The following is an 18,565-nucleotide window of genomic DNA, read 5'->3' as shown; positions in this document are numbered from 1 at the left end:
TGCAATAAAGCATCATCATCCATGCAGTTTTTAGCTAGAAAATTAGATGTCTCACTATGCAACAAATGTTTTGAACTCTGGTGTTTTGTACCTTTCGGCATGACACAAATCATAATAAAACCTACCTGAATCACAAGCCTCTGGACAACAGTAGACGTCATTGTTGTGAATGATCCAACTAATGATTGATTTGGTTTATTTTACTTCACTTTTCTACCACTTTTGGTTAATCGCGAATATGAATATGAGCGATGATGATATTGATGAAGGGACACTCACAAAGAACACCCGTGCTCACCCCGGGATTCAAATCAGGGGCCTCTGTCGTCTTGGCACGCTGTGCAAAACACACTGATACGGAGGTGGGCGGATGATCCAACTATCGTACACTCTACTAACGTAACAGTGCCAATTAGTAATTCAGACCACTGTTTATTACGTCTTGAGAATGTTGATAAACATTTTAAAATAATTTTGTCCAGAGACCATTCGATGTTAAGAGTTTTCAAATGAATGCTAAACATTTCCATTGACACAATATTAAGCAGTTACATAATAACGAAAAAATAATAACCCGCAAAACTATTATTTTTTTTTATTAAGTGGTAGAGCAGCCACAGGCTGAACTTCTACCACGAGGACTTCAGAAACTTATTAGACAAAAACTGTGTTGATCTTTTAGTTTTTAATGCACATCGCCGTTCGTGTGATAAATTATACAATGCAGTGGCCATTAAGAAGTGCTATATTTCAGTTTGGTAAAGTTACGTCAGTCAATATTGCGTATTGTAGCAACACATAGCACGAGTGGCACGAGCGCGAAAAACCGGGTAGTAATTCTATCGCTGTCGTCTGCTTCAGAAGGTAGGGTCACGTGAACCATCACGTAACTCTCTGCTCCATATGCTGGCGTAAGAGAGAGCATTTGGGTGCATGCTGTAGAGATCCAAGCTTTCTCTTCAGATAGACAGCAAGGAATATAGGGTCCTGTACGCCGAACCTGCTCGGCGTCCGGCCAGGAAAGGCATTGAAAAAAAAAATGCTAGAATGAGTGTTGTTAGTGGAGCGTTGCAAGCGGATCGCGAGAAATAACTATTATAATGCCATGAAGGTCAGACATATATGAAATTAGTCAAGATTTACTTTATATTTACAGCATATTAAATCTGGGAACGCCGGGCGTACGGGCGTACTATAACACTACGCTACTGGTCAAGAATAAGAATTTGTGGGTGACTTCCTACACATCCTCTAGAAGTGTTCATGCCATGGTGCAATGCACAGCGGATAGCTTTACATTTTGTGATGAATAACAAAATATGTATATATTATGACAAATACATATAGTCTTGAAGAACCACCGCTACAATTTTCTTGAAACTCCCACCAGTTGTCGCTTGGAGATGCCTCTTAACCGTGACATGCCCAAGGAGAGGTTACAACTCTCCCTCCCCTTGGCCCAGTATTCCCCCTGAATCTAAAAATTTAATTTTAATGCCGGAATCACAGTTGATATCATACAGTTGTTCTCAGTTTTACTGGCAACATTTTGAGAACAATATGAGAATGTGTCTAAAGTTCAAATCACCAACCCTGAGACCATCTGTAAACAAAACCACGTGCATGCAGAAAGCATTACAAACTCATAGAAGTAAAATAATCCACACGAAAATCCAGCATTGTTACAGGATTCATTACATAAGGTAAAACAACGGCTAATTTGTAGTATGGGATATGCTACCGCAAATGACGTCTCACTTTAAACCCAATGCTCTTTCTTTTGTACTTATTGCTTCACCTTTATGGTTACCTCTTTGCACCAGTAATCATTTCCCATAAATTTGGCTTCTTTCTTGCATGCGAATTGAATACATTTTACTTCCACTTTTTTGGACAAAATGATATAACATGGTAATGTATATTTATAAGGTTAGATATAGATAGGAGTATATTTGAAATTAGGGGTTGGGTACCCTATTCTTCACCCTCAAATTTTCATTTTTTTTTCTTTCATTATGAAGATTATGTGATCCTAATTGTGAATAAAAAACAATTGGAGCGGGGAAAGAAGTATTTATAACTGTACAGCTGTTTAAAGTTGAGATTTTGTCGTTTGAAATTGTTGAGTCCAAATTTCCAACCGATTCCGGGCTCCGCCCCTGGGGTAATTGACTTACCGCCCGCTACCGCCTCTATCTATAGAGTCCCTTTTAAAGGCATGTTAGAAATTGGCCGGAGTTACCTGCCCCCAACACTATTTCTCACCGTTTTCCTCATTGACACATGAAGATACCAAAAATGAAGGCTAAAATTAAACCTAAGAAGGAAACCTACCTCTTTTTACCAAGGCCAGGTATTGAATTGTGGGTCGAAGTTCAATTTGTAAGTCCAAAAATGAAGTAACTACTCCATTGAAGTCCTTGTTGTCCTTTTCCACAGAATACCAACCTCCACTCCCTTCCCATCATAAAAATTAGAAGTCGCAAATTATCCCATCCCATAAGCCATTTAGAAAAAACAACCCTCCCCTTTACGACCTGCAGTTTCCAAAAAGAAATAATTATTTCCAATCTCTGAAGTCGCATAAATGAAAGCCGATGTCTGAAATGTCCAATCCGCCAATATATCACACAAATAACATATCGCAATCGCAAATGTTCCCATTGCACAAGTCAATCATAAGAAGAAAAAGAAAAATCAGACGTGCGCCTGTGACATGAATCAATCATTTGCCATCATATAAGTTCTGATAAACCTTTTTGACGTTATGCAAGGAATTTTAATTTCATAAAGAAACGTAAGTTTCGTAGCACGTAGATCTAAAAAATTAACTTCAGCGCTATTTGCAAACACTGTTTGTTATGAGGAACTAAATATTTTAAATGTGCCTGATATCGAGGGTGTAGAAAGGGGTACCAGAGCACAAACTGATTTTTTTCTGAAATGCCTTGACTTTGTCATAGGCTTGGAACACAGTGATCGCTCTACCTTGAAGGGATAGAATGAGTTCATTCGGTTTGGTAAATATGTCTGCCACATAAGCTAATGTGGCCAAATACAAGGGGTGATCAACTGAAACCCGTTCGTTCCATGTATTATTGGTATAGTGTGTAGGAGGATATTGTTTGTCCAATAGTGTGTAATGGTTAATGTCCCTGTGTGTTGGGTGTAGGAATGTTGTTTATACGTGTTTCCGTTTTGCAGGTATAACGAGTGAAAGATGGCGTTCAACAGCCCCAATCCGTCCAAACAGGACCAGCGTGCCGTCATCCAGTTTCTGAGTGCCGAAGGTTGTCAACCAGCTGAAGTGTACCGGCGTATGAAAGACGTGCATGGTGATGCATGCATGTCCAAAACAACAGTGGTGGACTGGGCAAGAATGTTTCGGAATGGGCATGAACAAACCACTGATTATCCCCGTCCTGGTCAAGCCATGTTGTTGCCACAGAAGACATGCGTGAAAAGGTGAATGCGGCAATATCTGCAGATAGACGCATGAGTATTCGATCCATAGCGAACGAGTTAAACATGGGTTATGGTACTGCTCACAAAATTGTGAAAGCTCTGGGTTATCATAAAATGTGCGCGCAGTGGATACCCAGGGTATTGACGGAGGACCAAAAGTTGGAGCGTATGGGATGCTCCATTGAACATTTGTCACGTTACCATTTGGAAGGTAACGACTTCTTGCTGCGCATTATTGCTGAGGATGAAACTTGGTGCCATCATTTTGAACCGAATTCAAAGTCTTCCACTATGCAGTGGAAACACCCCTCATCTCCACGTCCCAAAAAGTTCAAGACGCAACCGTCTGCGGGGGAATGTTATGGCGTCTGTGTTCTTTGATTGCCATGGACCATTATTGCTCAGCTTCAAGGAACCAGGACAGTCCATCAACGCCGCACGCTACTGTGAGACCTTGACACAGTTACGGAGAGCCATCATAAACAAAAGGCCTGGTTTATTGACCGCTGGAGTCATTGTGTTGCATGACAACGCGCGTCCACACGTTGCAAACCAAGTGCAGGATTTGTTTCAACGATTCAAGTGGGAAATGTTGCGACACCCGCCTACAGCCCTGACCTTTCACCTTGTGACTTTCACATCTTTGGACCTCTAAAGAAGGCTTTGAAATGTCAGAGATTTCAGTCTGACGCTGAAGTTCAGGACGCTGTGCATGATTGGTTTGAGATTCAGCCTTCGCAATTTTACATGGACGGCATTTGTAAGTTAGTAACACAGTGGGACAAGTGTCTCAACCCTCATGGTGACTTCTTCTGAACAATATTTTTACTGAGCGCTAACCATAGACGCCTCTAGACAGTGTACCAGTTTCAGCTCGAAATAAAATTTATTTCACGAATTATGACCACTGAATGGGTTTCAGTTGATTTCCCCTTATAATTCTCATCAAGGGTTGAATTTAACCCATTAATGCCCACCATCCTCATATGAGGACACTTACGTCAAAAATTTCTTGACAAGTTTCTATGCTATTTTTTCCATAAATTTCTACCTTTTAATGTAAATTCCTCTCTTAGTATAATGTACATATTTATTTTTCCTCTATTTCTAAATATTATTATATTTTATAAAACTTTAAACAGAATGTGGCAACCCATCAAGTTGCAACCTATTACATATTTCTTTACTCTGTTATGTAAATCCTGTTAATTGAAAAATGAACAGAATTAACATAGAATAGCCCAAAATTTGCCTTAACTATGTTTTCAAAACCTTGCAAAATATTTATATATTTCTATGATGCTAAAAATAAGTGTCCTCAAATGAGGATGCTGGGCGGAAAGGGTATAGAAATATACCAAAAAAAATTGTTCCGTCCTTCCATTGTTATCGTTCTTTTCTGTCTTTGTATTGTTTTGCGGCACTACAAAGACACTACTTCAATTGTCATAAAGATTGAAGTGAAAATAACAATGACTTTGTGTAATACACTGTTACCAGTACTTGAGTTTGTTTCTTTGTGAAGTCATATTGTGCCAACATGTTGTGCAAGAAGGTTCGTGCTCTAACGCTCAAGAAAATAGCAGATATATTAGAGGATCCTGGGTTTCAAGAAACTGTTTGTGATAATATTGATGTAGTTTTGTGTCCACCTGACGTACACAGTTTGACTGATGAGGAAGAAGGCCCAGATGAATGCTTGACTGAAGTTGAAGTAAATGATGTTCCAGGATCATTAGAAAGTCAATATGCGTCATCGACTTCGAGGGGTGAATATGCAGAAGAGATTCACAATCAACATTGCAGAATGGATAAGAAACTCAATCTTCGGCTGTTGCTACACTGAGTCACAAGAAGGCAGCTCAGAGTAAAAGAGGAAATTTTGTGAAGAAAGTGGTAACTGGAGGAGTAACAGCCACAGTATTTTTGACAACTTCTTTACAAGCCGTGATTTACTTCTGCATCTGAGAAATCTAGGGTACCGAGAAACAGGAACAGTTAGGGATAATAGATGTGGTGACTGTCCTCTAACACCCAAGTAAACAACTCTCTAAAGCAACAAGAGGAACTTACGATTACAGATTCGATACGTGTGGTGAAATTTTATTTGTGCAATGAAAGTACGACAAATGTGTGACACAATTGAACCTGTAGTGCTGCTTCAAGGTGGAACAGAGCCACGAGACAGAAAATTGGTATAACACAACCAAAGGTTTTGAAATCATACAATGCACACATGGGTGAAGTAGACCATCACGATTGGCTGATGGGAAAGTATGCAATAAGTATAAGAGGAAAGAAATGGTACTGGTGCCTTTTTACTCGACTGCATGATATGGCTTTAGTCAATGCCTGGATTTTATATAAGACAGGTCATTGAAGAGAATCTATGGACCTTTTGGAATTCAGATGAGCTGTAAAGGTACCTTACCTAAAGTTAGGATATTCCTCAAGAGCACAACCTGGACGTCCCTTAACTTCATCCACCGTACGAGCTGTGATTCAAGCTAGACTGAATGCAACATTTAATCGCTCGTCGCAGCAAGCAAAGAAAATGTGCAGAAGAGGGTTGTAATGCCAAACCACGTGCATATTGTAAGAAGTGCAATATTACTCTGTGCATCAAGTGTTTGGTACCGTACCATTCAAAATAAACTAAAGTCTGAGGAAAAAGGAACATAATACCTTAAGGATGTGAAACAAAATTTATGTAAACACTACAATGTTTTTGCAAAGTTCAATTACAATAATTATTTACTTATAACTCATATTTTTAGAAAAATCTGCTAAATGACAATTTTATCTCACTTATCTCTCAATTTTATGTCCACCTCTGAGGACAGCACATTATGAGAAAACTGTGAATGCAAAAAATATTTGTTCATTGTAATATGTTTATGTAAGTGTTTTTCAAGTTAATAAAACAAAATAGGAAAAATTAAAGAAAAAAATAATTTGGGCATTAATGGGTTAAATTGTTAAAACAATATATCTTAGATATTTCAATATAATAGGTTTTTAAGACACAGTAAATAAAATTTCCAGACTTTGTGACCCACCAAATGCCCCCTCAGGACCCAGAAGGGTCGCACCCCATAGGTTGAGAAACTATGCTCTATGCATTTTATAGACTAAGGACGCTCTGGCATCCAGACACTGTGCCAGATTAATCCACTGTATCCTGTCCAGGTGTGTGTGTGATTATCCTTTCATCCCCATCTTCACGGCTAGCCGCACAAGTGGCAAAGAGTGAAGGAAAATAAACCAATCTTAGCCTATCTGAGCACAAAGTTGACCAAAATCAAAAAGTTTTGTTTCCACATCTAGTGAGGCCAGTAATCTTCCCAATGCCAGAAGTCCAAGGTTCAAACCTTGGTTGGATGCATCATTGGGTTTGTCCGTTCATCCTCATTGTTGCAATTAACACAAGTGGTTAAAAAAAATATATATAAAACAATAGCAGCAGAAAGAAAATAAGATAGATAAACTTTTAAATAATGCACAGTCAAATTAATAGCACAACACACGTTTAAAATTAGTTTCTTACAAAAAATGTACAATTCAATCTAATTTCCGAAGAAGAAAAAAAATTGTTCACCTGTCAATTTCGGTGACACCCACAGAAGACTCAATGTGAGTAAAAGGTGTTTCAAATACAAGCAAAACAATAAGATAACTTTCTAAAAGAAAATATTATAATTTCTTTTCAAAGTTACAATGATTCACAAATAAAATTACTGTTAATCTTTTTTATTCAAGTTTTGCATCATAATGATATTAGCACTAATCATGCACATAAAACACAAAATAGTTGTAATTCATTTACAATATTGGCATCATTAAAAAATGCAGAACTTATTTACAATAGTGGCATCATAAAAAATTGCATGAAAATCTATAAGAACCTTTTTCTATCTAGTTTTGTACAAATAGCTACTATGGAATCACTAAATGTTTTTCTGAGATATACAGTGAATTGGTTAAACTAATTACGAAGTAGTAGTATTAGTTTTGTTAAAAGCCTCAAAAGTAGCATGTACTAAATTAAAACAGTTCAATATGCAATATTTTATCATCATAGAACAAGCATAATGTATGGCTCCACAATCCACTGATTATTAACTACAAATTACACTTGATTTGTTTTCCTTGTGTAAACTCAACAACATAGAATGTTCATTATTGAGGTAAAAAAAAAAAACTTTCTTTTTACCAATATGCAATATTCTATTAAAAATCTAGAACGCTGGTCTGATACCAGATGTGAAAGATCCATCTTACCCAACACATCTTGTTCATGAACATTCTATGTTTGTTATTGAGTTTACACAAATAAAACAAATTAAATTGTAATTAATAATCAGTGGATTGTGGAGGCATATGTTATGCTTGTTCTATGATGAGAATAAAATATAATTAATTAGTACAAAATAATTTGTGAAATTTGATGACACATGGTTGTAAATGTAAAATCTTTAAAACATGTGAAAACTCACTAAATTATGAAACATGCTGCTTATTCTGTTATCTAGTCTGACTTCTTATAATTAATGATCAATACAGAAATTTGCTTATATACAGTGTAGAGTAAAACGTGCAAAGGGGTTGGAAATATCCATGTATCCTTAAAAAGTTATTTTTGTTTGCATCTGTAAGATTTGTGCAAGGTTACCCCATTACAGAATTCTATTTTTGACAGTCCAGAATTAACGAATTTGTTGTAATTTTAACATGAAACATTTGCATCCGAGTTGATGATTCAATACTTGGTGGCATGCAACATAATGCAGTGAGGGATCTCTCACAAAGCTGACGGCTACTTTCTGCCTGTATTGAACCAAATGTTCAAAGCAGCCTGGGATAATAAAAAGTTGTTTTGCCAAGCTCTTGATGCCTCCGAGATCATATTAAAAAATAATAACAGCTTCATACCCATTTCCATATAAGGTATAATTAGTATACAAATACTGTGACGCTGTCAATGGTAGTGTACATGACTTCTAACTAACAGGCTCTAGTATTACAAGGAAGGCAATCATTGTTAACTTTTGGAGCTGAATCAGGCAAGTACAATTAAGAGGACTATCTCTTAGTTTTACGACTTTTCCTAGTCTTCTGTACAGTAACGTTAGGATTTTGAACATCAATTACTCTAAAGGCAGTCTCTTTAGTAGTACAATTTTCATTACTTCCGTTTGAAAGTACACTCTCTCTTGGGCTCCCTTCACTATGTAAATCAAATGTAACATGTCGTTCAGTCACAGGTCCTTTCGGAATAAACGACTCATTTAGTTCTGAATAATTAACAACTTTTCTTCTTCGGAATCCATACATCCTTGTACTTTCAGTCTCTACAGTGGCACAGTCAAACTCATTTTGCACAACACTCTTGGCTTTATCTTTTGTCTTACAGTTCTTCCTGGTTTTCTTCTCACTTTTCTTAGCATTTTCACTTTCATCCTTGCCCGTGTTACTCAGTGTTTCACTTCTTGGTTGTCCTGCCTGCTTGCCCTTCAGTTTTCTAGTCGTGCATTTGGGTTGCGGAATAGAAGATACACCACATGGACGTGGTTCAACAGGAAGAATTGAATCTTCATCCAAACTGCTTAGTTTCAAAATTCCCTTCCTGGTACCTTGATTTATGGGGGTAGACAAAGCATCCTTCAACACACTCAATGGGATATCAGATTCCGAATCTTCTGAGATGGAACGGTTTCCCAATCTCAATTCTCTGCCTTCATATGCTGAAAATTCTTGCTTAGGGTTGAAAAGGCTTTTCTTATTCTTCTTTGATGTTACCTCTCCGTTTCGTCCAGCTTGATCTTTTCGAGGGTCATCTTTAGTCTTGCCTCTAGTTATTGGATTGTCAAAGCTTCCATCATCACAAACTGTCTCTGCAATTTTCTTCCTTGTAGCTTCATTGTTTCGGAGGTTCCTGCGTCTTCGTGGCGTACGCTCAGTTTCTTTTTCAACTTTTGTCTTCCCTTTTCTTGTTTTTGGTAAAACTTCCCTTGGTTCTTCATCTACTGCTACATGCTTAGTCACAGTTTCTTGCACGATTTCTTCAATAGCAGTATCTGAAGCCTGCAAATTCATATTGCAATATTCTCCTTTTCTTACAGACCTCTGTGGTACTGGAACTTTTGATAATCGTGTTTTTCTCGTCACTTTAGAGCAGCTTTCTTCAACAACAAGAGATTTTAAGATTGCCTCAGCAGATTCTTCAAGAATGTCCCCTGAAGGGCTGTTCAACATAATCAGTCTTTCACTGTTCTCTCCAACTATTGATGGGGGTTCTCCTGAGTTATGGTTATTGGATCGGAATGTCATACAGTCATCTGAGGTTACCAAATTAACAGGTTTAACCAACATTTCACTTGGAAATGGATATTCTTGCTCATGTAAATAGTTCCCCACACTTGCTTCATTATCAAGGATGGCAAAATTTGAAGCATATGCCACCGTGTGAGTTTCGTTACCTGCAAAAGACTGGATGTGGCTTGTAGGAGAATGCAAAGGTAAGGCTGTGCATGAATCTGGTACAACTACAAAGCTTGTCATCTTGAAGTCTTCAGAAATGGATCTGGCACTTTCTAGATCAATAGGAGTTGTAGTTCTGACAGTATCTTCATTATCAGAAAATGGATTTTCAAGTTCACCATCTTTAATTTCGGAGCTAGAGTCCATACTCTCTACTTCATCGGTAGTAGGAATTGTTGAAGTTTCTCGATCTTCAGAAAGCATATCTGTTTCACATTCCCTCTGAGATGAAGAATCACCAGCTTCCATGTCGTGATCGTTGTCAGTGAGCTGTACATCACTCATAAGTGATGAAAGCACTTCAAATGAGTGCACCTCATGCCTCTCAGCCTCCCTTTTGACTGCAGCAACATCTGGTGGTGTTCGTGGTAACTGATTTCCTGTTGGAATAATATTGGAATATTTTGGATCTTGTGGAATTCTCTGATCTTCACTGCTCTTCTCATGTAAATCTTGTGAAACGCTGGATGCATCACATTCAATATTACGTTCATCGGCTTGGTTCACAAGAGGACTCTCTCTGTCATCATTGCCGGTAACCATGGAACCATCCTGGCTGAAGGTTTCGTCAGTCTGACATGTTTCGATGGTGTATGTCTTGTTTAAGATCACATCAAGACTACGACTTCTTCGCTTTTCTTTCTTCGTGCATGGGACTGGCTTATCATCCTTGATGGATTTTTTAGCCGACATACTTGAAAGATTGGTAGATGTTAATGATGTACTCATGTTAGCTGATGAAGGTATGTTTTGGTTGTTTTCGGCACTCTTTAAGCTATCTGAATTCAACTGCAACCTTTTTGCACCTCCTTGGCTCTGAGTTCGGAATCTTGCACATTCATTTTCCTTGTCGCTAATCCTTCTGTCTCTTTTATGCATGAACAATTTCCTCTGGAAAGAAAAAAAAGAAGTTGATTTACTTTCTTAATAGTAACACATCAAACATCTAAGTCTAGTGTCACTCTCTACACCTCATGTGAAAACATATTGTGGTTAGGGTTGAACTGAAACATACTTTACCAGGGTTCAAATATCAAATGTCAGGTATTTTGACACTATTTGGCAAGTAACGCATAACATTAATTTTACAAAATAAGCTCGAAGTGAGGAGATGCAGGAGGATGGTATTCTCCCCCAGGTAGTAAAAGTTATGCAAGGCATTACCCCAGCTAACCCCAAGGCTCAACCAAACATCTCTCTCCGTTTTCCACTGCAAGTGCTGCTGTGCACGATAAACATATTAAAAAATATTCCTTCCATTTTGCACAGAAACATATTTTGTAAGGCAAAAACTTTTGTTCACCATTTCGAAAACCTAACACTATACTCCCGGGGTGGATCATCTAAGGTTGGAATTTTTCTGGCCTTGTCCCTGCATAAAGCGGTACTGGGGCTCGCCCAGCCTCAAATGAAAGGGTACCTGGGGGTAAAGGTGGTGGGTTCTGATCACATTACCTCCAAAATGGCAGAGATGGAGAATCTGTGGAGCCCTAGCCCCACATCCCCTAAATGTGCCTTCATGGCACAGTGCTAGAATCACGGGGAACTTTACCTTTTTTTAAAACATGTTTCAATGTTTCATTGTTGCAATTAACCAAGTGGTAAAGAAAGCAATATAAAACAATAGCAGCAGAAAGAAAATAGGATGTAGATAAACTTTTAAATACTGAACAGTTAAATTAATAGCACAAAACATGTTTAAAATTAGTTTCTTACAAAAAATGTACAATTCAATCTAATTTCTGAAGAAGAAAAAATGTTCACCTGTCAATTTCGGTGACCCACCCACAGAAGACTCAACGTGAGTAAAAGATGTTTCAATTACAAGCAAAACAAAAAGATAACTTTCTAAAAAAACTATATATAATTTCTTCTCAAAGTTACAATGATTCACAAATAAAATTACTGTTAATGTTTTTCAAGTTTTGCTTAATAGTGATATTAGCACTAATCATGCACATAAAACATAAAATAGTTGTAATTCATTTACAATATTGGCATCATTAAAAAATGCAGAACTTATTTACAATAGTGGCATCATAAGAAATTGCATGAAAATCTATAAGAACCTTTTTCTATCTTGTTTTGTACAAATAGCTACTATGGAATCACTAAATGTTTTTCTGAGATATACAGTGAATTGGTTAAACTAATTTGTGTAATTAATTACGAAGTAGTAGTATTAGTTTTGTTAAAAGCCTCAAAAGTAGCATTTACTAAATTAAAACAGTTCAATATGCAATATGATGTCACCTGTGACCTTGCATATATAAACACTTGTAAGTTCAATTTTGTGGAAAATAAAGTATGCTACAGTGTTAAATGCAATCTCTGTTTGGTGTAAGTTTCATTCTGGGATGACTTTGGAGACAGAAATAAAAAAATAATCTGAACTAAAATGATAGTATGCCTCGTTCAATGAAACAGACAATGAGACAAATATACCAGACAATGGGGGGGGGGGGGGGGATATCGAATGTCAGGATTAATTTCGTAAAAGCTGAATTTTGGTCTGTTGTTAGAACACTATGAGAAGTGCAATATCAATATCTAGATGTCCCCGTCCCTCTCCCAGATACTCCCCCGTCCTGAAACCTCAGTTCCTGACCTACGAACTGAGGTTTCTTCTAGGGCTGAGCCGATACCACTTTGAACCAATGTCGATACTCTCACCGATACTTGTATAATTCCAAATTTAAAATAACAAAGGTTGGTGTTTATATATATATATATATATATATATATATATATATACATACACACACACACACACAAGGGTTAAGTCATAAGTCATGGCAAACTATTTTTTCTCGCAAACAGGGGACAACACGAAAAATCTAAGATGTACGTTTAAAAGTGTATGGAATGTACCTTCGAATAAAGCCACCAGATGGAAGTCTGGGTTTCCAGAAAGTAACTGCAGTCATCTGCCGTTCAAAGAAAATTATTCCCCTGCCGCTTTCCTTGTGCCGAAACATGCCTGCTGAAATCCAGTCGGGATAAAGAAAAGTCTAAGTTGGAAAGGAAAAGGGGGATTAGCCCAGGTATTTGAATTTCCAGGAAAATGCTATGTACTATGTCTGAGACACATCCACCACTTTCATGGGCAATGACATTTTTGACTGCGGGAGGTCACTAAAGAGATGGATATCCGCAAACACCAAAGAAAGTGGAAGGATAAACAACAGTTCCATTGTTGGGACCTCATTGGGGTTATTGTTACACAATAACCTGTACGAACAAAGCCTGGTAGACTTCGAAGAGCAGATCTTTGTGGCATGCACTTGCTGTTCCCAGAAACTTGAGTACAAGGTTCATTTAACAAACGCACAACTATTTTTCATTTTGTTTTCAAAACCAAAGGTAAGATGAAAAAGGTGAACGAAACTTTGAAATGGAAAAATATAATTGGTTTTGGCTGTACCTCAGGCGACCCAAAAACAATGGTATCGATGCAAAAATATCAACCGATACTAATACATCAGTAATGGTATCGGCTCAGCCTTAGTTTCTTCGTATAACCCTGTAACTAATGATCATAAATATACATTTTTTTGGTCATGATTCTCATTCGATGGACTATAAAAAAGGTTCTGTTTTAATTATATAATGTCAGTGGTTTTGCTTGTAACGTACCAGGTGTTCAGCCTGGTCTGTAACTTTATAAGTTATCAAGGTTGTATTTTCATTAGTTGATTTTGTAATGGCACTTCTCTGTAATATGGTGGAATTTGTTATCTGTGTGGTAATTAATGCCCTAAGTTAGTAACATTGGCTGTACTCAGATATACCTTAAGCACAGAGTTCTTAAGTATGCCGCTAGAGGCACCTCGGTAGAAGTTATTACTGTGCACAGCTGGCCAGCGCAACACTAGTAAGTATAAGTAGTTCCTAGAATCTCCACCTGTTTATGTTGCGATCGGGGGTCAGGATGCTATAAAAGAAGCCCGAGTGAGGCCATGTAGGCAGTTGGTGGGTGGGCACAGACTAGAACACATCAAGGACTAGCTCCTCAGCTTAGGCTGAGAGATCCACCTCCAGCCCTAACAGCCTGGTATGAACCCAGCTAACACTGCGGAGAGGTATCCGAACCCAGACCTGTGCTGAGAGAAAGGTACCCGAGCACTAAATGTTTGACCCCAGTCCTTAACTGCACGGAAGGTATCCAAACCAGATTCGATCCCGGCTTTGTGCCGTGAGGAGGTACCCAGCCATACTGACTGGTTTGATCCCCGGTACTGTCACCTGCATACCGTGGGAATGCACTTGAATGTGTGTTCGTACCCAGTATGTACACTGAGTGTAAAAATGCCCGTACTTTTCACATTTAGTTCACATACCCCTCCCCTCTGATAGAGGTAAGGTGTTTAATAAGGGGCATTGTAGTAATGGAGATAAATGAATGTTAGAATGAATGTTAGTCCACTCACTGACATAAATTGCACTTTTAAGAATACATGTTAGTAGTGCCAAGGTAGGAGAAAATTTGAATTAACGAGGGGCAAATTTTATTAATTATTGTCCATGCAACATTATATTATTTCTCATTCTTGCCATTGTAAAGGAAAGAAGTGTAGTTTATGTGAAGAAATATTTGTTGTAAAAAGAACATTGTAAATCATAAGAATTGTAATTTAGGTTCGGCTAAAGCATGTTTCAAAGGGCCATTTATTCAAATAAATGTTTATGCAAAGTTTCATAATCAAGTTTCCCATAATTTTCAACCCAGCTAGCCATGAGTGTAAAGAGAGTTCTCATCCTCCCGGCAGAAGTGAGCAGCAATAATGGGTAAAACAATGAACATCGCATGTGTGTAGTAGACGACGGATCATGGTAATGGTGACGTAAAATTGTGAAATGTTGCATACTGTTATTTGACCAAAAGTCAGCTGTTACGGAAGTATTCTGGTCATTCGATGTTTTTTCCCCTTCATTGACTGGTATATGAGGTGTTTCATTGAATGACGCATAATATTATTTTGGTTAAGATTATTTTTTTTATTTCTGTCTCCAAAGTCATCCCAAAATGAAACTTACACCAAACAGAGATTGCATTTAACACTATAGCATACTTTATTTTCCACAGAATTGAACTTACAAGTGTTTATATATGCAAGGCCTTAGGTGACATCATGTGACCTTGAAATGAAAATTTCCATATTTTCATATAAATATTTTTTTTATGAAAACTATGCTCCCTTAGCTTGAAAACAAGCCAAAGATGAAAGTCATACCATAATTCTAAGCAAAGTTATGAATTGTTTCATTTGACCTTGTAAATACATAAATTTTACATTTGTTATAAGGTTGGCAAACCTGATGCACGAATACCATGTTTTACTGAGGGCTAAAATTTTACATATGTAAGTTACTTCATGTCTTCTACCATCCAACCACATTTCATGAAAATCTGAAATGGTCTGGTTGTAAAGTTCATTTTTTTGTGATGATTTGGCATTGAATAACCCATATGAATGTACATAAAATTTGTTTTAATGAAGATTTATTAATAGAAGAAGTGAAAAAGCCACTAATTTTATTTTATAGCCTTTTAGAACATACTCCAAGCTTCAATTTGAAGAAAAGATTGGCATGATAGCTGCAGTGCCTTTTAGTGATAATGCAATTTTAGTAATGTCAGATGTTGACCCAAAAATATCAAAATTATTTGCAAAACAATATTTTTTTCTGACTCTCAGTGCAAGGAATCTTGGTGACAACTTTTTAAAAGGAATATACATATATCTAAGAACTATAGAAAAAAAATCAAAGTGATATGTCAATTTGACTCTGAGACATAACTTTTTCTGTTAAGCACTGCAGGCTACCTACCATCATGGCCTCTGCAATGACCGATCCATGCAAAATTCTGAAACTTTAGCCACCTGTTTCTCAGTAACCATGAGATCAACAGAAGAAATAAAATGCATGTTTTCATACCTTGGTAGTATTAACAAATACACCAAGTTTCATGAAAATCTGAATCAGTGGGTTGAATTTTGAAATTTTTCTTTGTGATTTAATGTGGAATCAGTCATATCTAACCATTGTTCATGAAACAACAGATGGAGGGGATGTTCATGTAACAATAATTTCTTGCTGGTCAGATCCTATATGCTGACAATGAAGAAGGCTGTTCACGTGTTCAGCCATTGACTCCTTCCAGAATTGTTTCATCGGTGCATAGGTCGACCGTGAACTGAGAGGTTATCACAGCATGCTACAATGCCAGACCCGACCAGAAATCCTGGGTTCGAATCCTACCATGTGCATGGTGGTCTGTGTGTGCTCCTTCATTAATTTCATCATATCACTTATCCTCATCGCCTGGATTAGCCAAAAGTAGCATAAAAGTGACGTTAGATAACAAAAATCAAATTGTCACTGTTTTGGAATATCCTCCACTGCGTTGTTGCACTGTAAGTTATAAGACAGTTTGAGTTTCTTGGTAGACAAATGGCAAAAAATGGGTACAACTGCCCTCCATACCCCCTAATTGCCATCACTGATGCCTGGGAATCCCAGGTTTGATTTCCGGCCTAGGAATGGTTGTTCTTTTTGAGTGCACCTTCATCAATTTCATCATCACTCATCCTCATTGTTTCGATTAACCAAATGTAGAGAAAAGCGATGCTAAATAACAAGAATCAAATTTCCCGTCAGTGGTAAAACAAGCTTCTGCAGCAATCCATTTTTTTAATTTAGGCACTCCTGGCCACCTTATGCTTTGGTATTTTCAAACATATCTCCAAAGATAACTTCCTTTCACACACACAATAAAGTAAATGAGTACTAATTGGCTCCTAGAAGCTTTCAGGTGGGAAAAGAATGGGGATGGGGGTGAGTAGTTTTGTCCAATTATGAGTCGCCAACCACCAGTTGTCCAGTTAGCTTACCCTAATTCAACGGCATTTGATATTTCCAAAGATCTGACACCCCTTGAGGCCCTCAAAGCTCGCGAATACCAGATTTCAGTCAGTTCAACATAAAGAAAGGCTTACTTTCTTGATGTAGGACAAGCCAAAGGTGCATTGAAAAAGTTGAAGTAAGCAAAAATGGTAGAATAGGCATTTTAGGCACGATCACGCAAAATATATACTAACCCTCAAAATAGGCATTTATAGACACTATAAAAATGCCTTTTTAGACTAGAAACACCATGAAACGAACTTTAAACATTAAAGCCTACATTTTACTACAAAGGAATAAAAAAGGTAAATAGGCAAAAATCTGCATCCTAGTAATAGTAAAATTATTTGTTTTTATTAGCTTATAAAAGTTATTATTGCAATAATGTATTGTTGTCATTATCTCTACTAATCAAGTTTTATCAACTGCCTGACCCTCCCTCCCCCACACACAAAAATTTCTGGCAGTGCCCATGGCAAACCATAGGCTACCTATTTATTGTATGGATTCCCAAAACACTTAACTTAATAATAATTCTCCCTACAGAAAAATATTTTGCATTTTGGCCGAATCCATCTCCAGACAGGCAGTGAAAGTGAAAATGGGTAAATAGTAGTCTCTGATTTTCCTGAAATTTTAGTATGTGAAACTGTGAGAGAATCTGAGAATTACCTATATTTTTATTTTAATATTCACTCTAGATCTAGCCGTTCAAAGTTGACCATGCGGAAGCCACTTCGTATCAGTCAATTTTTTAAAATTGCAATATCTTTGCAACAAATAGAGATAAATGGATAAATCTTTCTTTGTTTTGAAGTATTTGTGTTTCTACATATTATAAACAAACAATATATCCAAAACCAACATTGGAACAGCAATTAAAAATATTTTTTTTTAAATTGTTTATCTCAAAAATTCTAAAAATATTACAGGAGTTGTATATCTAAGAGTACTACATATCCTGAAAAGGGGAGCACACCATTTTGCTTCTCGAATTTTTAATTTTTTTTATTTAAAAAAAATTAATTTTCAGACAAATTTGGAACCATGGAAATGTTCTAGAACAATCTGGAACCTTCCAGAATGTAACAGAACCTTCTTGAATTTTTCAGATAATTCTGGATGTTTGGCCTAGCATATAAAAGGGAGGACACATGGAATTCACAGTTCAGTTGTCAACAGGCAAAGAGAGAGCAGTTCACCAAATTTGTGGTCCAGCAGTACTTAAAAGCTTTTGTGCATTACTCATTGTAGGAGATTACATAGGATCCCAATTCATAAGTTTTTGTAACCAGTCTGCAGAGGAAAAAATGGCTTCACAATGGGGACAGAACAGAATTAAATGTGCAGATTACGGTCATGTGCACAAGAAAGTGTGTTACAAAACAAGCAAAAGACCAGACTTCATTATGGTTGGCCATCTAAGTCATGTGTTTTCTGAGGGGTTTCCTAATGATGGAGTGAATTCAAACCATCACTTGTGCTCCAAATGTTACAATAGATTTTAATGATGAACAATATGAGCCACCTACTACTGTTGCAACTGAAGATGGAAGTGACACACCCTTTGACTCTGAAAATGAAGAGTTGCAGCAGCTAAATACAACAGCATCAGCAGTTGGAGTGTCACCTGTTAGAAAGCCTGTTTACC

General features: G+C 37.2%; 1 protein-coding gene across 1 annotated transcript in view; it reads right to left on the bottom strand.

Moving 5' to 3' along the window:
* Positions 1–7,199: 7,199 nt before the first annotated feature.
* The window catches only part of LOC145988825 (uncharacterized), a 42,590-nt gene continuing 31,224 nt past the window's right edge, over positions 7,200–18,565 (bottom strand). Inside the window, exon 3 of the mRNA XM_083124036.1 lies at positions 7,200–10,896. Coding sequence (XP_082980162.1) covers positions 8,548–10,896 — 2,349 coding nt within the window. The 3' untranslated portion in view covers positions 7,200–8,547. The remainder of the gene's footprint in view (positions 10,897–18,565) is intronic.

The sequence above is a fragment of the Lepisma saccharinum genome, chromosome 6 (assembly GCF_977018435.1).
Source record: "Lepisma saccharinum chromosome 6, izLepSacc3.1, whole genome shotgun sequence".
Lineage (NCBI taxonomy): Eukaryota > Metazoa > Arthropoda > Insecta > Zygentoma > Lepismatidae > Lepisma > Lepisma saccharinum.
The sequence above is the reverse complement of the archived record's forward strand: the minus strand, read 5'-3'. Positions and strand labels throughout refer to the sequence as shown.